Source organism: Biomphalaria glabrata, chromosome 10, assembly GCF_947242115.1.
Source record: "Biomphalaria glabrata chromosome 10, xgBioGlab47.1, whole genome shotgun sequence".
In the NCBI taxonomy this organism is placed as follows: Eukaryota; Metazoa; Mollusca; class Gastropoda; family Planorbidae; genus Biomphalaria; species Biomphalaria glabrata.
Window position 1 is genome coordinate 12,552,576 of NC_074720.1, and position 19,755 is coordinate 12,572,330.

Here is a 19,755-nt window from a genome sequence, read left to right on the forward strand (position 1 = left end):
CTTCCCATCGTTTTCCCTGTCTGCCTCTTCTTCTTTTTCCTGGTACTGTTTTCGAGCCCCGAAGACCTTGTAATATGGTCAGATTTTAGTTTGCGGGTTGTTTTTTTTTACAACAGATAGCAGGTCATCGTGGGGTAACCCTTTCTCTGATCTCTTCGTTTGTGATGCGGTCTTTAAATGGGATACCTAGGATCCTTCATTAGCATGTCAATTCCATTGCTAGGATCCTCCTCTCTAGCTCTGTAGTCAGCGCCAAAACTCGCAAGCATATAAAAATGTGGCCATGACCAGTCTGATTTTTACTCTCATTTGGAGACGACCAAAAGTACTGTTGGCCTTTGCCAGACGGCTTTCTTTCTGTCACGTTTTGAACTCACGAAGAGACGCACCGATGGTGAACGCACAGATATGACAGTAATTCATAATTCAAAGCGAGACTGTTGTTTTGGTTGAGAAATAGTTGATGCTAGTTTTTCTAGGAGGAAACATCTATAACGTTAGTGACTGAAACTAGGTCGTTCTCGTTGTGAATTAAATTATTATATTGAAGCATCATAAAGTGACTTAGTCTGTTTACAGCTACTTCAATCTTGTGTATGTCTAGTTCGTCTTGTAATTAACACAGTCTTCTGAACATCAACGATTCAGCAGACCCACATTAGACATATTACACTCATGAACTAAAATCGCATCGCTTCACAATTGGCTATCGTTTTCTATACAACTGAGACGGCTAGTTTTTGATGAATACAAACATACATACATATGTACCATTTTTAAAACACGATTTTAAAAATCGTCTATTATAAGTGTGGTGAAATAGTTACTATATGTTTATGTAACGTCATGAGAATGTGTTCACAATATTGATTAGTGTGTTACTGTCCAAGTCTCTTTGTCAGTTCATGTGTCGTTCTTGTTTTAGGTTACTCTTCGGTGTTTCTTTATTTAACATTACAATAGGCTATAGGTATAAACACGTAGATGAACCTTACTATCATTAAAAAAAATCCAGGTACTCATAAATAGTTGCCTCAGGAAGATTCTTATGAATGAGTAACTGTGGCAAAGAACAAAGCATCATCGCATTGAAAAAGATATCCTTCAGAAACGCTGGCGATGGATGGGCCACATCCTTCGCAAGCATGCACCCAACGTTACCTGGAACCGCCTCCCCCCCCCCCCTTTTTAAGGAATTGGGAAAAAAAAAAGTGGGGGGGGGGGGGCAGAAATACATGGCGAGAGATTCGAAAGCAGATACCAAGTAGGTTGGCAAGACCACAGGTAGCGATGATGAGCGACATTTTAAAAAATGCAACAATTAACAAACTTGCATCAACATAATGACTTTATAGACTTAAATATTAATGGATATGTATATATTGCAAATGGCAACAATTCTCAAAGATATGTGTGAGCTAATCTTAAAGAACGACAACTGTGCCAAAGGTATTCAAGTACATGTATTTAAAAAAAAAAGAATTGAGCATAAAAAAAATGTCATTTCAAATCGTTTCTCTCATCTCCACGTTGAGACTACCAGGATGTTCAGATATCTATTTCTGCCATATATGCTGGTAAAAGCGATCGACGTCGTTTTGCAATGTCTGTTAGAAGAAAACAAAACTCTAATGAAGGGGGTTAACTCTTTACTGCTGCTAACGAATTTTTAATTTCTTGTAGGCCTAATCTATGTAATATTATTTAAATGCATTTCTTATCTTATCTTATATAATACAGACGTTACTTCAAAAAAGAAGATGATTACGTCCTACGCGTCATGCATTTAGTCATGCATATTAACCAATGACTTAAATTCTGCCAAGTCACTGGTTTTCCTGGCTAGCTTAGGCAACCCATTCCATGCTCTAATAGCACTAGGGAAGAAGGAGTATTTGTGTACAAATTTTTCCTAGCATATGGGACAAGAAATGTGCCTGTATCTTTGTGTCTTTCAGAGTATTTTATTTTAAATTTTGTTTTTGTATTTGAAGATTATGGTTCAGTGTTTTATGTGTAATTTCTACTTTACTTTTGAGCCTTCTGTCCTGAAGGCTTTTTAAATTTAGTGATTTTACTAAAGGTGTTACTCTAGTCAAATGTGAATATTCGTTTGTTATGAATCTCACTGCTCTATTTTGTGTCTGTGCCAGTTTCTTAATGTTTTCTTGAGTTGAGGGGTCCCAAACGGAGGATGCATATTCTATTATTGGCCTAACCAAGGTTAAATAACATTTTAGTTTTATGTTCTTATTTGATTTATAGAAATTTCTTTTAATAAATCTTAATGCTTTGTTTGATTTTTTTGTAGTTTCATCAATATGTGGATTCCATGACAGTTTTTCATTTATTATAACACCTAGGTATTTTGGGTTTTTAGTCTGTGTTACTGGTTTGCCATGAATAAGATAAGTGGAATTAATTTGTTTTAGTTTTTTTGTTACTCTTAACAACTGACATTTTTCTGGGTGGAAAGACATGCTCCAATTTGATTCCCATTTCTGTAATTCATCTAATTCTCTTTGTAAAATATCTGTGTCTTGTGTTGCTTTTATTGTTCTATATATTAAGCAATCGTCTGCAAATAATCTGACTTTTGTTCCTGAAGTAATGCACATTTTGTATTATCCCGAGAAGATAATTATCAAACAATTAAGAATTTATTTTTCAAGTAAAATTTTTAAAAATTTACTCTGAATATCCTTGATTGGTTTCTCGTGGAAGGTTGATTCGTCTCCATCTTTGTTGTAATTATCGTCCCTCGAAAAGAGTTTGTCACGAGAAATAACTTTGTCTGTCGTGACAGATGCGACATTTTTGAAGTCTTTGACGCTATGCGAACGTAAATATTTCTGAGATGCTGTGTATCTGACATCGTCACATTCATCAGTATAGATAACGCTAATGCCTGTGTACACTTCCTGAAGGCTATCTGAAAATAAAGAAGCGTGCGAGTTCAAGCGGAAGCCTTAATTAAGATAAACATGAAATGGCGGGCAAAACGTTTTTACGTCTTTGGGTGAAAATATGCACTTTAAGGAAAAAGCTTCATGCTCATCGCTTTCCCCCCCCCCCCCCCCCCCCGTCTTTTAAATGGGAGGAAGGTGGTGTCCTCAAACAAAAAGTAGGCTACCGATACTGCAGATGAAAGTACTGATAGTTTGTTGTTCATCGTTTCTGATATTCTTTCTGAAAATATTGAAACCTGTCGTTTTAACAGCCGGGGCGGACCACTCCGGGGACCTATTTTGAGTTTGTGTTTCCACACAAACTGTCTTTGTAACCTTGTTATTATTCACATTTTGCCCGCATTAGATTTAGGTCTATTTACCTTGCCGATATCCACTGTCTGTACTCGGACTTCGGTCATTGCCTCCAGGGCAGACGCTGTTTCTTCGCGTTGGTTTATCGTTCTTTGTTGATTTTAGAGACGAGTCGCTGCCCATGGAAGATGGGAAACAACTCTCGGGGTCAGCAGACGACGTCTTTAGAGCATCAGCTGCACCAACCAAAGTTTTTCTGGCATTTTAGTTGTAGATAAAAGGTAGTTTTATTAGTCTTTTTATTTCAAAATGAGTTGTATTTTGATGTTACATGCTTTTGTTCAATAACAATGTCTTATGCTTTTTTTAAAATTGAATTATGTTTAATTGTATTATTCTTCGTAGATAAGACTAACAGCGCTGCCACACACAAAAATATAAAAATTAAAAAATATATAAACAAACAAAGCTTAAATAATGGAAAGATCTGCACAGTTACTGACATAGCTCTCAAAACTGCAAGATTTTTTTTTTCATTTTCTATATAAATAAATAAAATTAATTATTCATGTGTTTTCATCGACAATGAATAATAGTGCCAAAATTCAACTTGAACCTAGAATGGGAAATGTGAGAGAAAAACGTCTGCCAGACAGACAGAGTTAATGTAAGCTTTGTAAACAAAAAGATGTGATCAATGGTTTGCTAAACTACTTGTTGGGGAATTAAATTTTACTGCTATTCATCACATTTAACATACCTGTTATCAGTAATAGTGTGTTAAAAAGTCAAATTCGTACTGCATGAGTCATTTGTGTATCGATTGGTTTTAGTTAAACTACATTTCAAATACCGGTATTATTTTTATTAATATTTATTTGTATGTGCATACAATATGCATACATAATTTTATAAAACAAAAGCACACCATTTCGGAAGACCATAAGTAGTTGTTGTTGTATTTACAAACATAAACGTGACATTTTAAATTTTTTTTAAAGACGGTTATGTGTCATGCGGGCAACACAACAACCAACCGCCTTTACTTTTCCCCAACTAATTTCAGATACCCATTAGAGCTGGGTGGACTCAGGGGTACCCTAAAGATCCCAAACTTAAAAATCCCCGTCTTCACCAGGACTCGAACCTGGGACCCTCGGTTCAGATGCTAAGTGCTTTAACACTCAGCCACTGCGCCTCCACTGTTTAGAAGGGAAACGATCGGAAACCAATCTTACTTACACACCTTGTTTTCTTGGGCAGTTTCAGTTTGGCCTGGGCGTGTGAATAGTAGAGAGTAAAGTTGTTGACCACGACAGGGACCGGCAAGGCCAGCATGAGAAGCCCACACAGAGCGCACCCGGCGCCGACGATGTAGCCCAATGTTGTCCTGGGATACATATCACCGTAACCAAGCGTTGTCATGGTTACCACCGCCCACCAAAAACCACGTGGAATATTCTTGAAGTCATTGGCTGGCTCTTCTACCACCTAAACGTGTTGATGAATGAATTGATTAAAATCTATCTATTTAGATCTAAATAACTATCTCATCAATGCAGTGTTTCCTAAACGACTGATCTGCGACGCCTGAATAAGTGTTCCACAAACTATTGGTGTAATTAACTACTGGCGTACAGGTCAATTAATTCTTAATGCAGAAAATAAAAATGTATTCAAATAGCTCTTCTCGGTAGCCAAAAAAATAATATATAACACTAAACACCACAATGAACTTTGAGCGAACCTAGCTTCTGACTCTGATTTGAAACAAACATACCAAGATGTCAAAGTAAAGTAGAAAAGTAAAGTTATTGCCCTTTCAGAACTTGTTATCTATAGATCTATAGATCGCAAGATGTCAAAGATCAACCATTAAATGATGTCTAGTCGAGTTTGTCTGAAGTGTACTTCATTATTTCCACACAAGCTGCTAGATGTTGTACTTCAGTTTTCTTCAACGTATTGTTTGGAAGCAGGGTTTTAAACATTATGTCGCAAAAAGTCAAAGGTCAGAAAAAGGTTCAACGTTACACCAGATAGTAGAATTCAGCTTAACAATATCATGTCTGGTATTAAGAAGTTATAAATAAGTTTAAGGAAAGCACAGCACCGTCAAAGTCATTACCTTTTTTTGTTTGATATGTTTATAACAGTATTTTATTACAGTTTTATACTTCAAAATAAATAATAATGCTAAATTTACAATATGGTTTTATTTTGATTATGTCTACATTTTAACAAGAAATAATCCACCAAAAAAAGAAATAAGCAAACTTTATGCTACATTCTTCAAATGTGCGAAATGTTCCGTCCAATAAACAGTTTGGAAAACACTGATCTAAAGTTTTTAAATGTCTGTTAGAATGTCTGTTACTCCAAAATAAGCTTACTTGCTCAGCATAGTAGACCAGACACGAGAACGTCAGTACTCCAATAGACAAAAGTAAAATCATCAACAACAATTCTTTAGCACTGGCTTTTATTGTATGCCCCAGAATTTTAAATCCACTAAAATGACGAGTCAACCTTAATACTCTCAGTATCATAATTAGCCTGTAAAGGAAATAAAAAGTATTTTAAATTTAGGCAAGATTAAAGACAGATTTATTTGCTGCTTTATTTCTAAAGCAGAAATGAGCTTGAGTCTGTCATATTTCCTTTTAAGTCCTATATTATTTAGAAAACTAAAAGTTGAATCAACTAATACCTGTAGGGCTACTTTATGTAGTATCTGAGATACGTTACCATTGAAGTTTAAAGCAAGAGTCATTTGTGTCTTAAAAATACTCTTCTTCTTCTTCGTAATTGTCCTAAGCGTTGAGTGTAAGACTCTTTGAAGTCTTGTCTTATGGAAGCGTGCCACTATTCTGCCAGTCTGAAACACATTTCTGGGCTTGGGCGAGCAGACCGGGGAAACTCATATTCCTTTTCTGTACCTCATCAGCCGTGCATCCTTACCATGAGATAATTGAGAACTCGAATCAGTCCTCCTCAAATTCAGTTCAATATCCTGTGCTGAAACTCTTTAATAAAAAAAACTGAGGCGGCAGAAAAGTGTGCTAGATCTACCTGACAGAGTTGAAAAAGTAAAGTCCATCTGAAGTATCAAGATCTGAGTCTACTGCCACAACGATCTGTCTGATGTAAAATGGCAGCACCGACAAGATGTCCAGAACAGTTTGAGTTTGTAAAATGTACTTGACTCTGAATAAACAAACAAAAAAAAAGCAGATAATAGATCTATAATGAAATAAATATTCTTCCATAAAATAGGTTTTCATTTTATAACGGATGCTAAAAACCCGTATGAATGTGCGGTAGTGAAATTACACTACTCTTTACAGACAACAGAATTGAGGATTTCAACAGTGGAGAGCAACTGTCATGCCTATATGAAACCAAATAGATCTAAGGCAAGGCCAATTCAAAAGTGAAGATCGTCAGCATACTTGTGGAGTGGAGTGGATACCTTTTCAGAAAACACCAGCCACCCCGATATCCACGTGACCCTTCCCCCTAGATGGCACCTTGTGTCCGCGCATAACAAGGCAGACCAACGTGGGCACTGTCCATTCGACCGGCATCTCTTGTCGCTGTAGTGTCCGTACGTTACTGGACCTACGTCGTCTCCATTCTCTGTCTGTGCCTGGTTCTACACCATGTGTTTATGGATGGCTGCAGGTCTTTAATGTATAATAAACAGTTTGGAATTGTCCTACGAGTTGCCTTCGTCATGTCATTTAGTTTGTTCTGTGCCAAAACCCACCACACTTGTATTTTCTAATCCAGTGATGCACAAAATACGACCCGCGGGCAAGATCGGGCTCGCGACGTGCTTCCATCCGGCCCGCCGAAATGTCGGCACAAAGAGTAGAAATTCCCCCCCCCACACACACACACACTTTGATTCCCCCCCCCCCCCCAAAAAAAAAAAAAAAAAAGGTTGACAAATGTATCTTTACCAAACTCACTTTTTCTCCGACGGAATAGTTACCAAAAAGAGACAATAAAATGAATCGGCGGTATAGCTAGCTACACTGTTGTTCATTTTAAAGTAGAGAAATGAAGCCATTTTCAGCGCGTAAAAAAAAAGATAAACGTGAAATATTCCATTAATTAGTGTAAGTACTAGATTATAGCTATTAGGGCTTCTAATCAAATAGTTTCAGGTCAATTTTTTTTTCTGTACCTTTTCGTTCATGTGGCCCGCGACACGAGTGTCGGAAATTAAAATGGCCAAAAGGTCGAATTAGGTCGGGCATCACTGTTCTATTCTCTGTTTAATAAAACGGAATCACAAGACAGTTTTCCTTTACCCCATGTCGGAAACAACTATTTGAATGAGAGCCTGTGTTGCAGGTTTCCCAATTAACAGTAAAGGGTTGCGCTAATTTCTAGCTGATGTTTCTGTGTTGTAGGAAATTTCCTGAGAGCTGTAGTTTCCTATTAGAAACGCCGAGACTACATATCGGCTACTTCAACAGTTGATCTTCTAGGTTGATAAAATGCACTAAAAACACTTCAAACTTTTTCCGTTTAATGTATTTTTTTTCTTTTTCTAAGACATGTTCAGTAAATTGTAAAAAAAAATAATTCCTAGTGTTGTGTAATAAAATAAAAAGTCGACATTTTGTAATTCAATAAATCACTCATGTCAATAGTAACAACCCTCTTGAGTTCTGACTTGATGAGCTTGATTTTTTAAACATTTTTACAAAACTGATAATGGAACATCTAACACATAGTCATTATAAAAAGTTTGCTTTTAGATCTATGTCCAGAAGAATATTTTAACATGAAATAAAAAAAAATACCGTCCCTGGGTGGGCTCGAACCACCAACCTTTCGGTTAACAGCCGAACGCGCTAACCGATTGCGCCACAGAGACTGGTGTTATTGCTACCTGCCTGTAGATCTATGTGTAAACAGCAGACATGTGTCGTACATAACTAAAGAACTAAGATAAGTCTTATTGTTTCTTATCATAAAACCTTGACAACAATAATATTTTTATAAGCTTATTCTTTTTAATTAATTCTTTCTCTAGTCTACGTTTTGACAGGTACAATATTTTAAAAGTCTACTTCTTACTTGTCTGGACAGACTAAAAGTCTGATCAGGATATCTAATGTGAAGTAGACCATACACGTGCCCTCAGACACCTTTAGGAACATGTAGGGCTCGGTAAGTCTCTGGGCATCTTTCACTGACGTCACATTGGACAGGCTCACGTTATGCTAAATAACAAATTAAAAGAGGCATCTTTTGAAAGTAGAATCAGTAACAGCCCAGTAGGATCACAGTGTACAGATCAAAACATTGAATTATATATAGACGCTAAAGTTTCCACGAAACATTAAATTAGCGAAGAAATTCCCTAAGTAGGTCCTATAGGTCTAAGGTTATATATTGTAAAACGTTTAGCGAAAATGGTAAAAACAACAACTACAAAATGTTATGCAGTGCCAGTATATATTGAAAAGTTAGAATGTACTTCAATATAGGCTATTGAAATTTTATCAAAGTCATTCCAGTCATTTATCAAGGTCATTCCAAAGAAGAGCAAACAATAACAAAAGATGTCTACCTTGACGTAACGAAAGAATGGGTGAGTCTCTGCACAGAAGGTGACGATTGCTAGAAAGACAAATACTGACGTCACGGCTGTGACAACCTGAAATTATGACGTCATCAAATGTATTTTGTTTCTATTTGATTTTCAATTCCACGACTATTTTACACAGACATGGGCATGCAAGCTTAAGTTTCGTGTCTTCAAATAAACTTTTTGTTGTTTAGAAATCTCACTCAAGATTTACACGACTTAGGGTTTCCCATTGTGATTCTTCAATTTGATTGCTATTATACAGACCACCAAATAAAAAAAAATCATTATTTTTTTCCTCTTTAAATCAACATTTACTATACCGGTACCTTACGAGTTCCTATAGTGAATTTTTGTTTTTTGATAATTAAAATCAATTGTCAACATTACTTGTGTATGATGTATCTTACCATATGTTTAATGTTTTGCTTTGTTTACAAAGCTTATATCAACTCACTCTGTCTGTCTGGTAAAAAGTAGGCCTATGTAGACGATATTTCTCCCACATCCATTCTCGGATCAAGTTGAAACTTCGCACAATTATTCATTGATATAGACAAGACATGAATAAAAAAAAGTAACCAATTAAACTAATAATTACTGGTAATTCATTATTTTGTTTAAACTAATACTTTAGTATTCACATATTTGGCAAAATGTGTTGGGTTTAGTCCCCTTTAAAACAATTGTTACAGCTATTTCTTCTTCGCGCATTCTCTGATCAAGTTGATACTTCAACAATTATTCATTGTATCTTACAAACATGAATTCAATAAACAAAATACTCAATTCGCCAATTATTTATTGGTAATTAATTATTTGTTTGATATCAAATAAGGGGAATAGCTTGTACATTATTGGTAGATATAGTTTTAAGGACGGAGTTCTTACCCTTTGTATAAGCTTTTTTTTTAAAGGATTTTTTTTAATCGGATACTAAACTGCCTAAACATGACATATAGCTAAACTAGAAGAAGGAAGGGAGTGTTATTATTATTAAAGAAAAACAAGGTTACAAAAGACAATTTGTGTGGAAACACAAACTCAAAATCGGCCCCCGAAGTGGTCCACCCAGGCAGAAAAAACATCCGAATAAAATTATATCAAAGACAAAATGAGAGATAAGAATGGAGAAAGAAGCTTAACAGATCTTGTGTAGTGCCCCAACGGTCCCGCAGATCAAAGGATAGGTGAAAGTGAATGTAAAGTTAGATTTGAAACTGGCCTAACTAGTTCCCCTTTCAGACCTTGTGGTCTATAGGGCAGATGATATAAAGTTCATCTGTTTTTGTGGCCTACGGTTAACGAGGGTGTCATGTAGCCAGCACAACGACCAACCGCCTTTACTTTTCCCCAACTAATGTCAGGTACCCATTAGAGCTGAGTGGACTCAGAGGCGCCCAAATATTTCAAAGTTAAAAATCCCAGTCTTCACCAGGATTCGAACCCAGTTCGGAAGCCAAGCGCTTTACCACTCAGCCACCGCGCCTCCCCTGGTCTAACTGATGTCTTATAATTTAATTTTTTGAAAAGGCTAAATCTCTTTTTCGAATTTTTAAAAAAAAATTACTAAAATTACGCAATTAAAACTTTACAGGAAAATGAAACTGATAAGATTACCATTCGTTTTAAATTAGGTCTATTTTATAATGCATACTAATTAGCTTTTTCTCTTTAAAAAAGTACTTGCATAACTGATTTTAAAAATTAGATTTTTCCGCTTTAAGAAAAAAAAGTAGCCGTTGCATCAGAACTTTGAATGGTCTAAAATATTGTGATGTCCGATTTTCAATATCTTTTCTAGTTTACGGGATCTAAACGGGACAGACGGACAGACATTTCGCACAAAACTAATAGCGTCTTTTCCCCTTTCGGGGGCCGCTAAAAATTAGCTCTACAACTCTTTAGACATAAAAAAAAGTTGTGAGCCTATAAATCTGATCAAACACGGGAATAAACGCAGTGATTGTTACAGTTATATGCATCTTACATTTGAAATGTTATCCTGCTTTAAATATTTAAAAAAGTGTAATACAGTTCTAAAAATGTGCAAGATAAAAACATATGTATATAGTGAAACAATTTTTTTTAATTAAAAAAAAAAAACTCGTCCCTGGGTGGGCTCGAACCACCAACCTTTCGGTTAACAGCCGAACGCGCTAACCGATTGCGCCACAGAGACGTGCGAACATTTACCTTGGCAGCCATTGAAGATGCTGGATCCTCTAGCAACGCCCACACTTTGGGTCGCCATCTTTCATGCCACTGACCATGCAATCGCTCAAACCAAGACTTCTTGATGGTCACTTGCTGAACCAAGCCAAATCTTCTGGCCATCTCCTCTTCGTGACTCTCGCCACAGTCTTCGTCGTTTGTATTGTCTTTGTCGAACTCTTTTGAATAGACACACAGCCGTTTGTTAAAGTGATAGTCTAGTCTTACAGATCTACACAAAACTTTAGAATGTGCAGCATGATAGAAACTTTTTCTGGCTTATCTTATTTTTATAAATTATAGGCCTACTAGATCGAAATATTCCGGTAGACAATTGGAAGCACCTTCATAGCTTTAGCCTAGTAGCTTTAGCCTATGTTGTATTTTTTAATTACTTGGAGCATTTGTTCAGCAAATTCAGCTGACGTTTGATACTCACATATATGGAAAACCTAGAAATGACTATCTAATTTCTATTTCTTTGGTTGTTCCGTCAACGGAGATCACTAAACAGTATCAAAAAATAATACGAATTTGATATCAACTTTTTATTTGTCTTGAGCGCTGCCACCAATGAAAGAGACAATTATAAGGTACAGAATTGATATCCTATAGTACCGGTATTTTTTCCAGAACTGCATTGCCCAACAGATCTATTATCTCGTTTTGAATCTGCTAGGCTTTGATTTTCTGCAAATTTGAATATTCGTTGCAATTTTATGATGTTTTCGTATAAATATATGGCGTTAAATTTCTTTAAGAGCAATGAACCAAGTTTCAACCAAATAGTAGGCTAAGCATTCGCCAGAGAAAGGTACTATTCCATGATCCATTTAGTCACCAGTCTATCTTCTTGATCTAACACAGTGATTCCCAAAGTGGTCTATATAGACCCCCAGGGGTCTACGAGGACTTCCAATGGGTCTACGGAAGTGAACAAATAAATTGGGGGTCTATGGCCTGTTAATGGGGGTCTACGAAGGCGGATCTCATTGAAGCATGACCATTCATGAAATTGACTCGTTCACACATGAATTGTACCTTAGTTAATCCTTTGAATTTCAACCCTGTTAGTGGAATGATTTTTTTTTATTTAAAAATTTTAACGTATTATTTTAAATACCTTAATTGTGTCTACATGAAAGTAATAATTTACATGACCGAGTCTATAAAATAAAATTTTGACCTAGAATTGTTGGTTATTAAAAATTTGGCTTCATTCTTTCTTTGTTGAACAACTATTGCATTTGTTCTTTATTTTTATGTAACAAAGTTTGAAGCTATGTCGCTATGAAACCATCGAAGTCAACATGAAATAAAATAGATTAAGATTTGAAATACTTTTGAAAACTTTTAAATTCAGAATTAAGCCACAGTAGAAAAATGTTGATTAAACATCATAGAAAAGAATAGGTTTGTGAGCGTCTTACAATATATTCACTTAGGATTATATCAAACTCTAAAAAACTGCACACTATAAGCAAAATATTGACTTTGCCAACCATTGAAGAGGTTTTACAATCTGTTTTACACAATCCTATATCTGATATCATTAAAAATTCCTCTAAGCAACAATACAGTTCAAAGGTGTGATGGTGAAATGAGTTTTGGACAATGAATGGTTATCGTGTTATTACGATTTACTTTTTTAAAAAGCTGGACTAGTTAACCTTGCCTGATAATGTAGTGGTATTATTATATTTTTGTTATGAATCAAGAAATTCATAAAGAATTGCTTTTTGCCTGAAATTTTGATCAATTGCTCCTTCACACTGAAGTATGATAGTTTTCGAAAGGCTTATCTTTGACACTATTTTTTCTGAGTTCTTGGTTGCTAAGATCCTATTTTAAAACACAGAAATTAAACGGAAATCAGACATAGTCTATTTCACAAACTTGTTTCATAAATTGAATGAGGTTAACTTGCAGCTACAATGTGATAACCTAAATTTGATCAACACGAAGGCATAATCTCAGTGTTTCATGTGAGGATTAAATTAATGAAGCATACAATGACAATGATACATTTTCTTACTTTCCAAATTTAAATCAGTTAGACATCATCTAATCGAGAAGATAGAATGTTAACCCGAACTAAATTGAAGCCCAAGATTGACATTTTATTATCAAAGCTGCCCACCAATAGGCGTTTTTTTTGTTGTTGTTGTTGTTGTTTAGTTACATCTTGTAATGCATATTAAATTTTATTTTGTTTTATTCTGCTTTGAATGTCATCAATAAATATATATCGCATAGTAATCAGTGAGAAAAGCACATCTGAAGTTAATGAATTTTCAAAAAAATGCTGGGGGGTCTACCGAATACTTAAAAACATGGCAAGGGGTTTACGAGACAAAAAAGTTTGGGAACCACTGATCTAACAGATCAGCATGACCGTTAAGATTGAACAGAAGAATACTATAATAGAAAGAGATGATATTACATATTTTAAATACAAAACAAAATTTAAAAACATATTGAGCTTTGAGAAAATTGAATAATTTGCAGCTGTATCGAAATTTTAATTAGTGACTATCAGGACTATATATATATATATATTCCTTTTTTTTCTAACCAAACTCTCCCCCATCACCCCCTTCCTGTACTACCAATGGTTTTATGAACATACAGGAAAAAAAAAAGAATGGTACGATATGGAAACGACTGTGACCTCAAACGCACGGTTAGGGCTAGCCACCATTACAATTTACAAAACCTGATGCAAGCAAATCCTTACATTAATGGTTTTGAAGTTAATATTAATTTTGATACAACGTTCATGAAATTTTGATGGAGCTTTTTATATTCTTTTTTTTATCGGTTTTTACACAAGTGAATTTATTTTTTTACTTTGGTGTCACTCCTAAGTTCTCGACAAGTCAAGAGTCATGGGCCCAAGCGCAGTGGGCCCCTAATGGTCATGGGCCCGGGTTTATTGAGCCCCTTCGCGCCATGGATGCTAGGCCACTGCACCCAGGCAGGTTTAAATATTTTCAGATATAACATCAAAAAGGAAATTCTATCAAAGACAAATGACAGAGAAGAATGGAGAAAGAAGGTTGACAGATGTTGTGTGGTGCCCCAGTGGTCCAGCAGACCAAAGAATAATTGAAAGTATATGTGTAGATACGTGTGAGCCTGGCCTAACTGATGTCCTATAATGAATGTCAAATTGATCTAATTGTTTTGTAATGGGACATGCTCTAAAAAAAAAAAGTTAACATTTTTTTTTGTGTGCAAATTTAGTAGTTAGTATGACAGAACTTACTTAACTTAGCAATACAAATGTAAATTTAAAAAACTTTTTTTGACAAAAAAACTAAAACCGTTTCCATAAATCTGTTAAAAATATCGTTCGTTATTTACTCACCTACTAAGGAGCCTCCCGTGTTTGTTACTATTAATAGTGAATAGTTGTAAAAGTGGTGTATTTTTATGAAAAAACTGCTTGCATAAGTGATTTTAAAAATTAGATTTTTCGCTTTCAAAAAAGAAAAAAGTATCCGCTGAATCAGAACTTTGAATGATTTAAAATATCATAATGTCCGATTTTCACTATCTTTTCTAGTTTGCGAGATCCAAACGAGACAGACGGACGGACGGACGGACAGACATTCCACACAAAACTAATAGCGTCTTTTCCGCTTTCGGGGCCGCTAAAAAAAAAAAGAAAAAAAAAAGAGGAGTTTCATTAACGCTAAGGATAATAAAAAGAAAAAAAAAAGGAAATGAACTTTTTAAAAGAACATACACTAAAACTTAAAATGGAAAACAATTTTTAACCAAATGTTATTTAAAGAGATATTTTTATTCATATTATAATCATCTTATCCAATTCAAAATATGGATAGCCTTTACCTCGATCAGCGGTTCTCAACCTATTTAGCTCGGCGATTCTCCACTGAGCTAGCCAGGAAAACCAGTGACTTGGCAGAATTTAAGTCATTGGTTAATATGCATGACTAAATGCATGACGCGTAGGACGTAATCATCTTCTTTTTTGAAGTAACGTCTGTATTATATAAGATAAGATAAGATAAGGCGGCGACCACAACCATAAAATCTATTTCGTTCATAGGCCTAGATAGGCCCTAAATGTTATTTTGCTAATGTTATAAAATCATAAACAAATTTTAAATGTAGTAGACTATATATCTGTTTATTAATTTATTATATTTATGTGACTCTCAAGCCTTAACTAACGAAGCATGATCGACTGATCTATGAAAATTGTTCCCTCGTATTGTTTTCATCTGAATTATTTATACTCAACCGAACCTGCCAGTGTTTCCTGGGCATCTCTGTGTGCTCTGTAGTTTGGCCAACAGCAAGGTTCAATCTGCTTTTCATCTATGCCCCAGAAGGCGAGCTCTTCTTCAAAAAGAGGTCCACAAACGTGAGTTGGAGCGTGTAGTTTTCCTGAAATACATTATCGCTATTTCGTAGAATAAATGTATAGATTTGAAAGAATTAACAAAACTATAAATACATAGAAATGAGGCTTATTATTCGGATAAATTAGTGGGGATCTTGATAGAACATGAAGCCAAACGCCTATCGCAAACAGGACAGGAAAGCAATGTTTAAGCCGTGTAGATTTGATGCTTAGAAAAAATGTAAGGCATTGTCTATGTGTAAGTGAAACAAGGATAAAGTATACAACGCATTTCGAGGGTCAAGCAACTCAAGCTGAGATAATTCGTTTAAATCACAATATTCGAGTTTTTTTGTTTTTTTTTTGACATGGTGACACATAAGTAAAAACACAAAGTTTCAAACCGAAGCTTCTCCTGGTGGAGATTGGTAGCTTTTCTTTAAGTAACAATTTTTATGACGAGATTCCATTCATTTCGAGTATTTCATTAACTGTTGGCCATAGAAACAGGAGAATGTGACATCATCGTATACACCGCAGACACTTGGTTCCAGATAGAAACTATATTTTTTCACTTCCAACTTGTTTTTTTTTTTTTTTTTATTCATTTACACGGTTCCACCCCACTTTTACCAACCCATACAAACGGCAATAATGGTAAACCCGATGTGTAGGCCTAAAATCCTTTATTGTCTTTTCCACAGAAAACAGAAGATATTTTGAATCCCCAAAACACTAAATGATTTATGAATCAAATGGACTTTTATATTTAATGTCTACGTCAGTGGAGTAGCTAGAGTGGGGTGAGGGGGGTTCCCCTAAATGAGTGTTCGAAATTTGTTTTTACGCCCTAATCTAATGTCATGATGTCGAATATCAAAATGCAGGGGCCCCTAAAGAGATCAAGCCCCCAGGGCCTCCAAATCCTTAGCTACGCCACTGGTCTACGTGTTGATTTTTTAAAAAGTGTTACCAACTTAGCTCACATCTTTGTCACATACACACAGACAGACCGGGCCGGAGACACCGCTTCCATTTACCCATGATAATTTAAAAAACCTACGCGTGTCAACAATATCAGGCTTACAGACTGTTTGGTAGATTGCTTACACGAGATAGATGAATAGCGGGTAGAAAGAGATAACTTTTGTTCAGTCTCACCGGTCCTGTAGTAATTTAATATCATGTTGAAAATTCCCGGATGTCGATCAAAGAAATATTCTCCTGTGGCCGGATCGTAATCAGGGCTATTGACAGATGTATCCGTAACCCAAGCAAGCCGTGTATCGGGTATCGTTTTAAGTGTAGATCGATACGTCTCATATCTAAAGAAATAAAAAAAAAAATTTGGTTATAACAGAAACAACTTGTTATTTATTTTGTAACGAAATAATTTAAAAAAATTAGAGCATTTTAAGGCCACTCCAACCACATAGTTACATCTAATTTGTACGTAAACCGGTATATGATGTTCCTTTCTATGTTGAAAGAAATAGTATTGCAAGTAAAGCTCTACGTGTATCTGTAAGATAGAATACAAGAGATAAGAGATCTGTCATGTTTAATATTGTTTGTTTTTGTGCATGTTTTTCTTTGTCTCAATATTCCCATCAGACCATTAAATCTGACGCAGAACGAGTATACGTTGAGTGCACAATTATCAGAAACAAATTGAAACAATCACTTTCTTTTACTATGACCTGCAGGATGCAGCGTTCACTTTTCCCATAATAGTCATTAGTGATACGGTAACCTTATCCTTCAAAGTCTCATGCAATAAGCACACGTAATGTGCATAAACAATAAAAACGTATAAACGGCTCAGTAGTCTTCTAGATCAAAGAGGAAACAATAGTTATTCTTTATCTTGTTTTCATTTTAATCCTATATTAAATTTTTTAAATATTTTTTTTTCTTCAAGGTGGAAAAGTGTGCACAAGAAAAAGACCCATTATATTTATAATTAATAATAATACACTAAGGGTGACTAACTTTTCATCTTACCTGACACCGCCCACGTTGAGAGTCATTCTGTTGCTGTTTTTCGCAGAAGTCTTAGGGAGTAAGGATTGGCCTCTAGCTAGTTGCATATCTGAATCTTTTGACGTCTTGGGAACAATCCGGGCGACGCGCGCTTAAATTTTAAACAATTAAAATTGAACAAAAGAAAATCTGCGAAAATTTGTTTAAAAAAATACGAGGTATAAAAAAGCTATTGCACTGTATTTTCCTGGTTGTACTTTAGTAGACAGTGACCTATATTCGATTTTTTTTTTTTTTAGTAAAGAGTTCTATTGATATTTTTTTTAAAGCAGAAAAGACACTATTTACTATGTATATTCAATTTTCAAGTAAAACCAACCTCTACTCACAATTTAAGACAAAAAAGAGTGTTACAGGAGGGACTAGAGGTAGATCATTAATATACAGATATTTTGTGATTTTACCCGATTAATTGTTTTATTTTTTTTTTTTGGTGACAAAATAATAACATTTAAACTTCAGCTACAAAAACTCGGAACTGCATTTAAATATCTAGTCTATGCATTTTAAAAAATCTTATATCGACACTCAAAATTGTTGATTGATTATCCAATCCATCCTTCATGTTAACAAATAGGTTTATTGTCGATACTAAAAGAAGTTATTTCTCCCAAGTAACTTTTTCTATACAATTTGCTATCACTCTGCTAAAAATAAGCCTTTCTCCCTATTTCTACCTTTAAATGCGTTGCTTTTAAATTTTTTAAAGTTTCTTTAGTTCAAAACAACATATTACATTCAAAAAAAGAATGACCCTAACAACACAATATGCAGAGATTGTGATCTGATCATGCAAGTACAATTAATACACACAGAATGACTATTTCAAATGCATGCATCGTGAATTATTTCCATTCAAATGTATCGGGAATATCAATGTCCTCAAATACAGTTATCTAATTTAAAAATGAAGCAACCAAACTGAAAGGGGAAAAAACATATATTCCTAAAAAAATAAGAATATGGCAGAAACACATACAAAAATCTGGCATATGATACTTCGTAGTTAATTTTGGCACTGATATTAGTAACTTGGTTACGTGTTTTTTTGTTGTTTTTTTTTTAATCCGTATTATAATACAGTGGTTCGTTCAAATGTAGCCTGTTGTAACTTAATTTTTCATTTTAGTTCCTATTCCTTTACCTTTCTACAGTAGAAGAAGCAGATGTTTGTGAATTACCATTTGAGAACCATCATTCAGTCTGGTTCTTTGTGATCGAATTTCACAGATCGAAGACATTTTCACCAAACATCTCAGTAATCTTAATGGCGATAAGGCTTTTTTTTTTTTTTTTGAAGAGCTAGGTGAAGGGATTTGAATGTGTTTGAAGATGGGAGGGGGGGGGGGTCTGAGGGAGCGAGTGATTACATTATTAAAAAAAAAAGATTAGTCTTTAATTGACTAGAAAAACAACAACACGATAACACTCTCAACATTAATCATGTCTAAGACACTTTACTCAGTCTACATTTAGTGATATTGTTTTTGATTATCTGTTTCTGTATAAGTAATGCAGTTGGAGATGGTTTGTATGCGTCATATATTGTCTCTTATTCTTCTCCTCCTCTTATTTGTTTGTCTACTCCACACTAAAAAAAAAGAAACTGAATAATATTTAAATATCTGGCCTCCTCATTTTCAAAAGATGTTTTTGTTTGTTTTTTATTTTTATGTTTCGGATTTTCCTTCACCCAAGCCCAAACATCTCACAGGACGCGGAGCCTGGCGTTGGAAGGGGCTCGAACCCGGGACCACCGCGACGACAGTCTAGAGCGCATACCACACTACCAAGCAAATATTACTTTATTCTAAGGAAATCTCTCCCGAATTAATACAGTAGATTTGATTCAGTAATTATAAAAAGTGTGAGATCCTATTCTTGCAGAACTGCTGTCCCGCATTCATACAACATATTAGAAATATAGAGCTTGCTTGTTGCGTAGCATTCTTACAACATGGTGTATTAGCTATAGAGCTTGCATGTTGCCTAGCATTCATACAACATGGTGTATTAACTATAGAGCTTGCATGTTGCCTAGCATTCTTACAACATGGTGTATCAGCTATAGAACTTGCATGTTGCCTAGCATTCTTACAACATGGTGTATTAGCTATAGAACTTGCATGTTGCCTAGCATTCTTACAACATGGTGTATTAGCTATAGAGCTTGCATGTTGCCTAGCATTCATACAACATGGTGTATTAACTATAGAGCTTGCATGTTGCCTAGCATTCATACAACATGGTGT

General features: G+C 35.1%; 1 protein-coding gene and 2 non-coding genes across 3 annotated transcripts; all 3 read right to left on the bottom strand.

Moving 5' to 3' along the window:
• Window positions 1-1,330: 1,330 nt before the first annotated feature.
• LOC106063180 (potassium voltage-gated channel subfamily C member 1-like) lies at window positions 1,331-17,601 on the bottom strand. Its single transcript, XM_056043013.1, has 12 exons — window positions 17,465-17,601; window positions 16,622-16,785; window positions 15,364-15,504; window positions 11,068-11,264; window positions 8,854-8,940; window positions 8,358-8,503; window positions 6,336-6,470; window positions 5,657-5,819; window positions 4,510-4,754; window positions 3,332-3,519; window positions 2,693-2,932; window positions 1,331-1,607 (listed from the first exon to the last, which is right to left on the bottom strand). Exons 1-12 carry the CDS (start codon window positions 17,548-17,550, stop codon window positions 1,549-1,551), a joined length of 1,851 nt encoding a protein of 616 aa, XP_055898988.1. The 5' UTR covers window positions 17,551-17,601; the 3' UTR covers window positions 1,331-1,548.
• On the bottom strand, window positions 8,081-8,154 carry Trnan-guu (transfer RNA asparagine (anticodon GUU)). The gene has a single exon. It is a non-coding gene; the product is annotated as a tRNA-Asn (tRNA).
• Window positions 10,980-11,053, bottom strand: Trnan-guu (transfer RNA asparagine (anticodon GUU)). Its single transcript has one exon. It is a non-coding gene; the product is annotated as a tRNA-Asn (tRNA).
• Window positions 17,602-19,755: the final 2,154 nt, after the last annotated feature.

Bases quoted from the DNA above. Each gene is read 5' to 3' on its own strand.
- LOC106063180 (XM_056043013.1), bottom strand. From the start codon at position 17,550: ATGCAACTAGCTAGAGGCCAATCCTTACTCCCTAAGACTTCTGCGAAA. The intron at 16,786-17,464 runs GTAAGATGAAAA...TTATTTCTTTAG, and splicing joins CTCAACGTGGGCGGTGTCAG to ATATGAGACGTATCGATCTA. The intron at 1,608-2,692 runs GTAAATTTTTAA...TTCTTCTAACAG, and splicing joins ACCAATCAAGGATATTCAGA to ACATTGCAAAACGACGTCGA.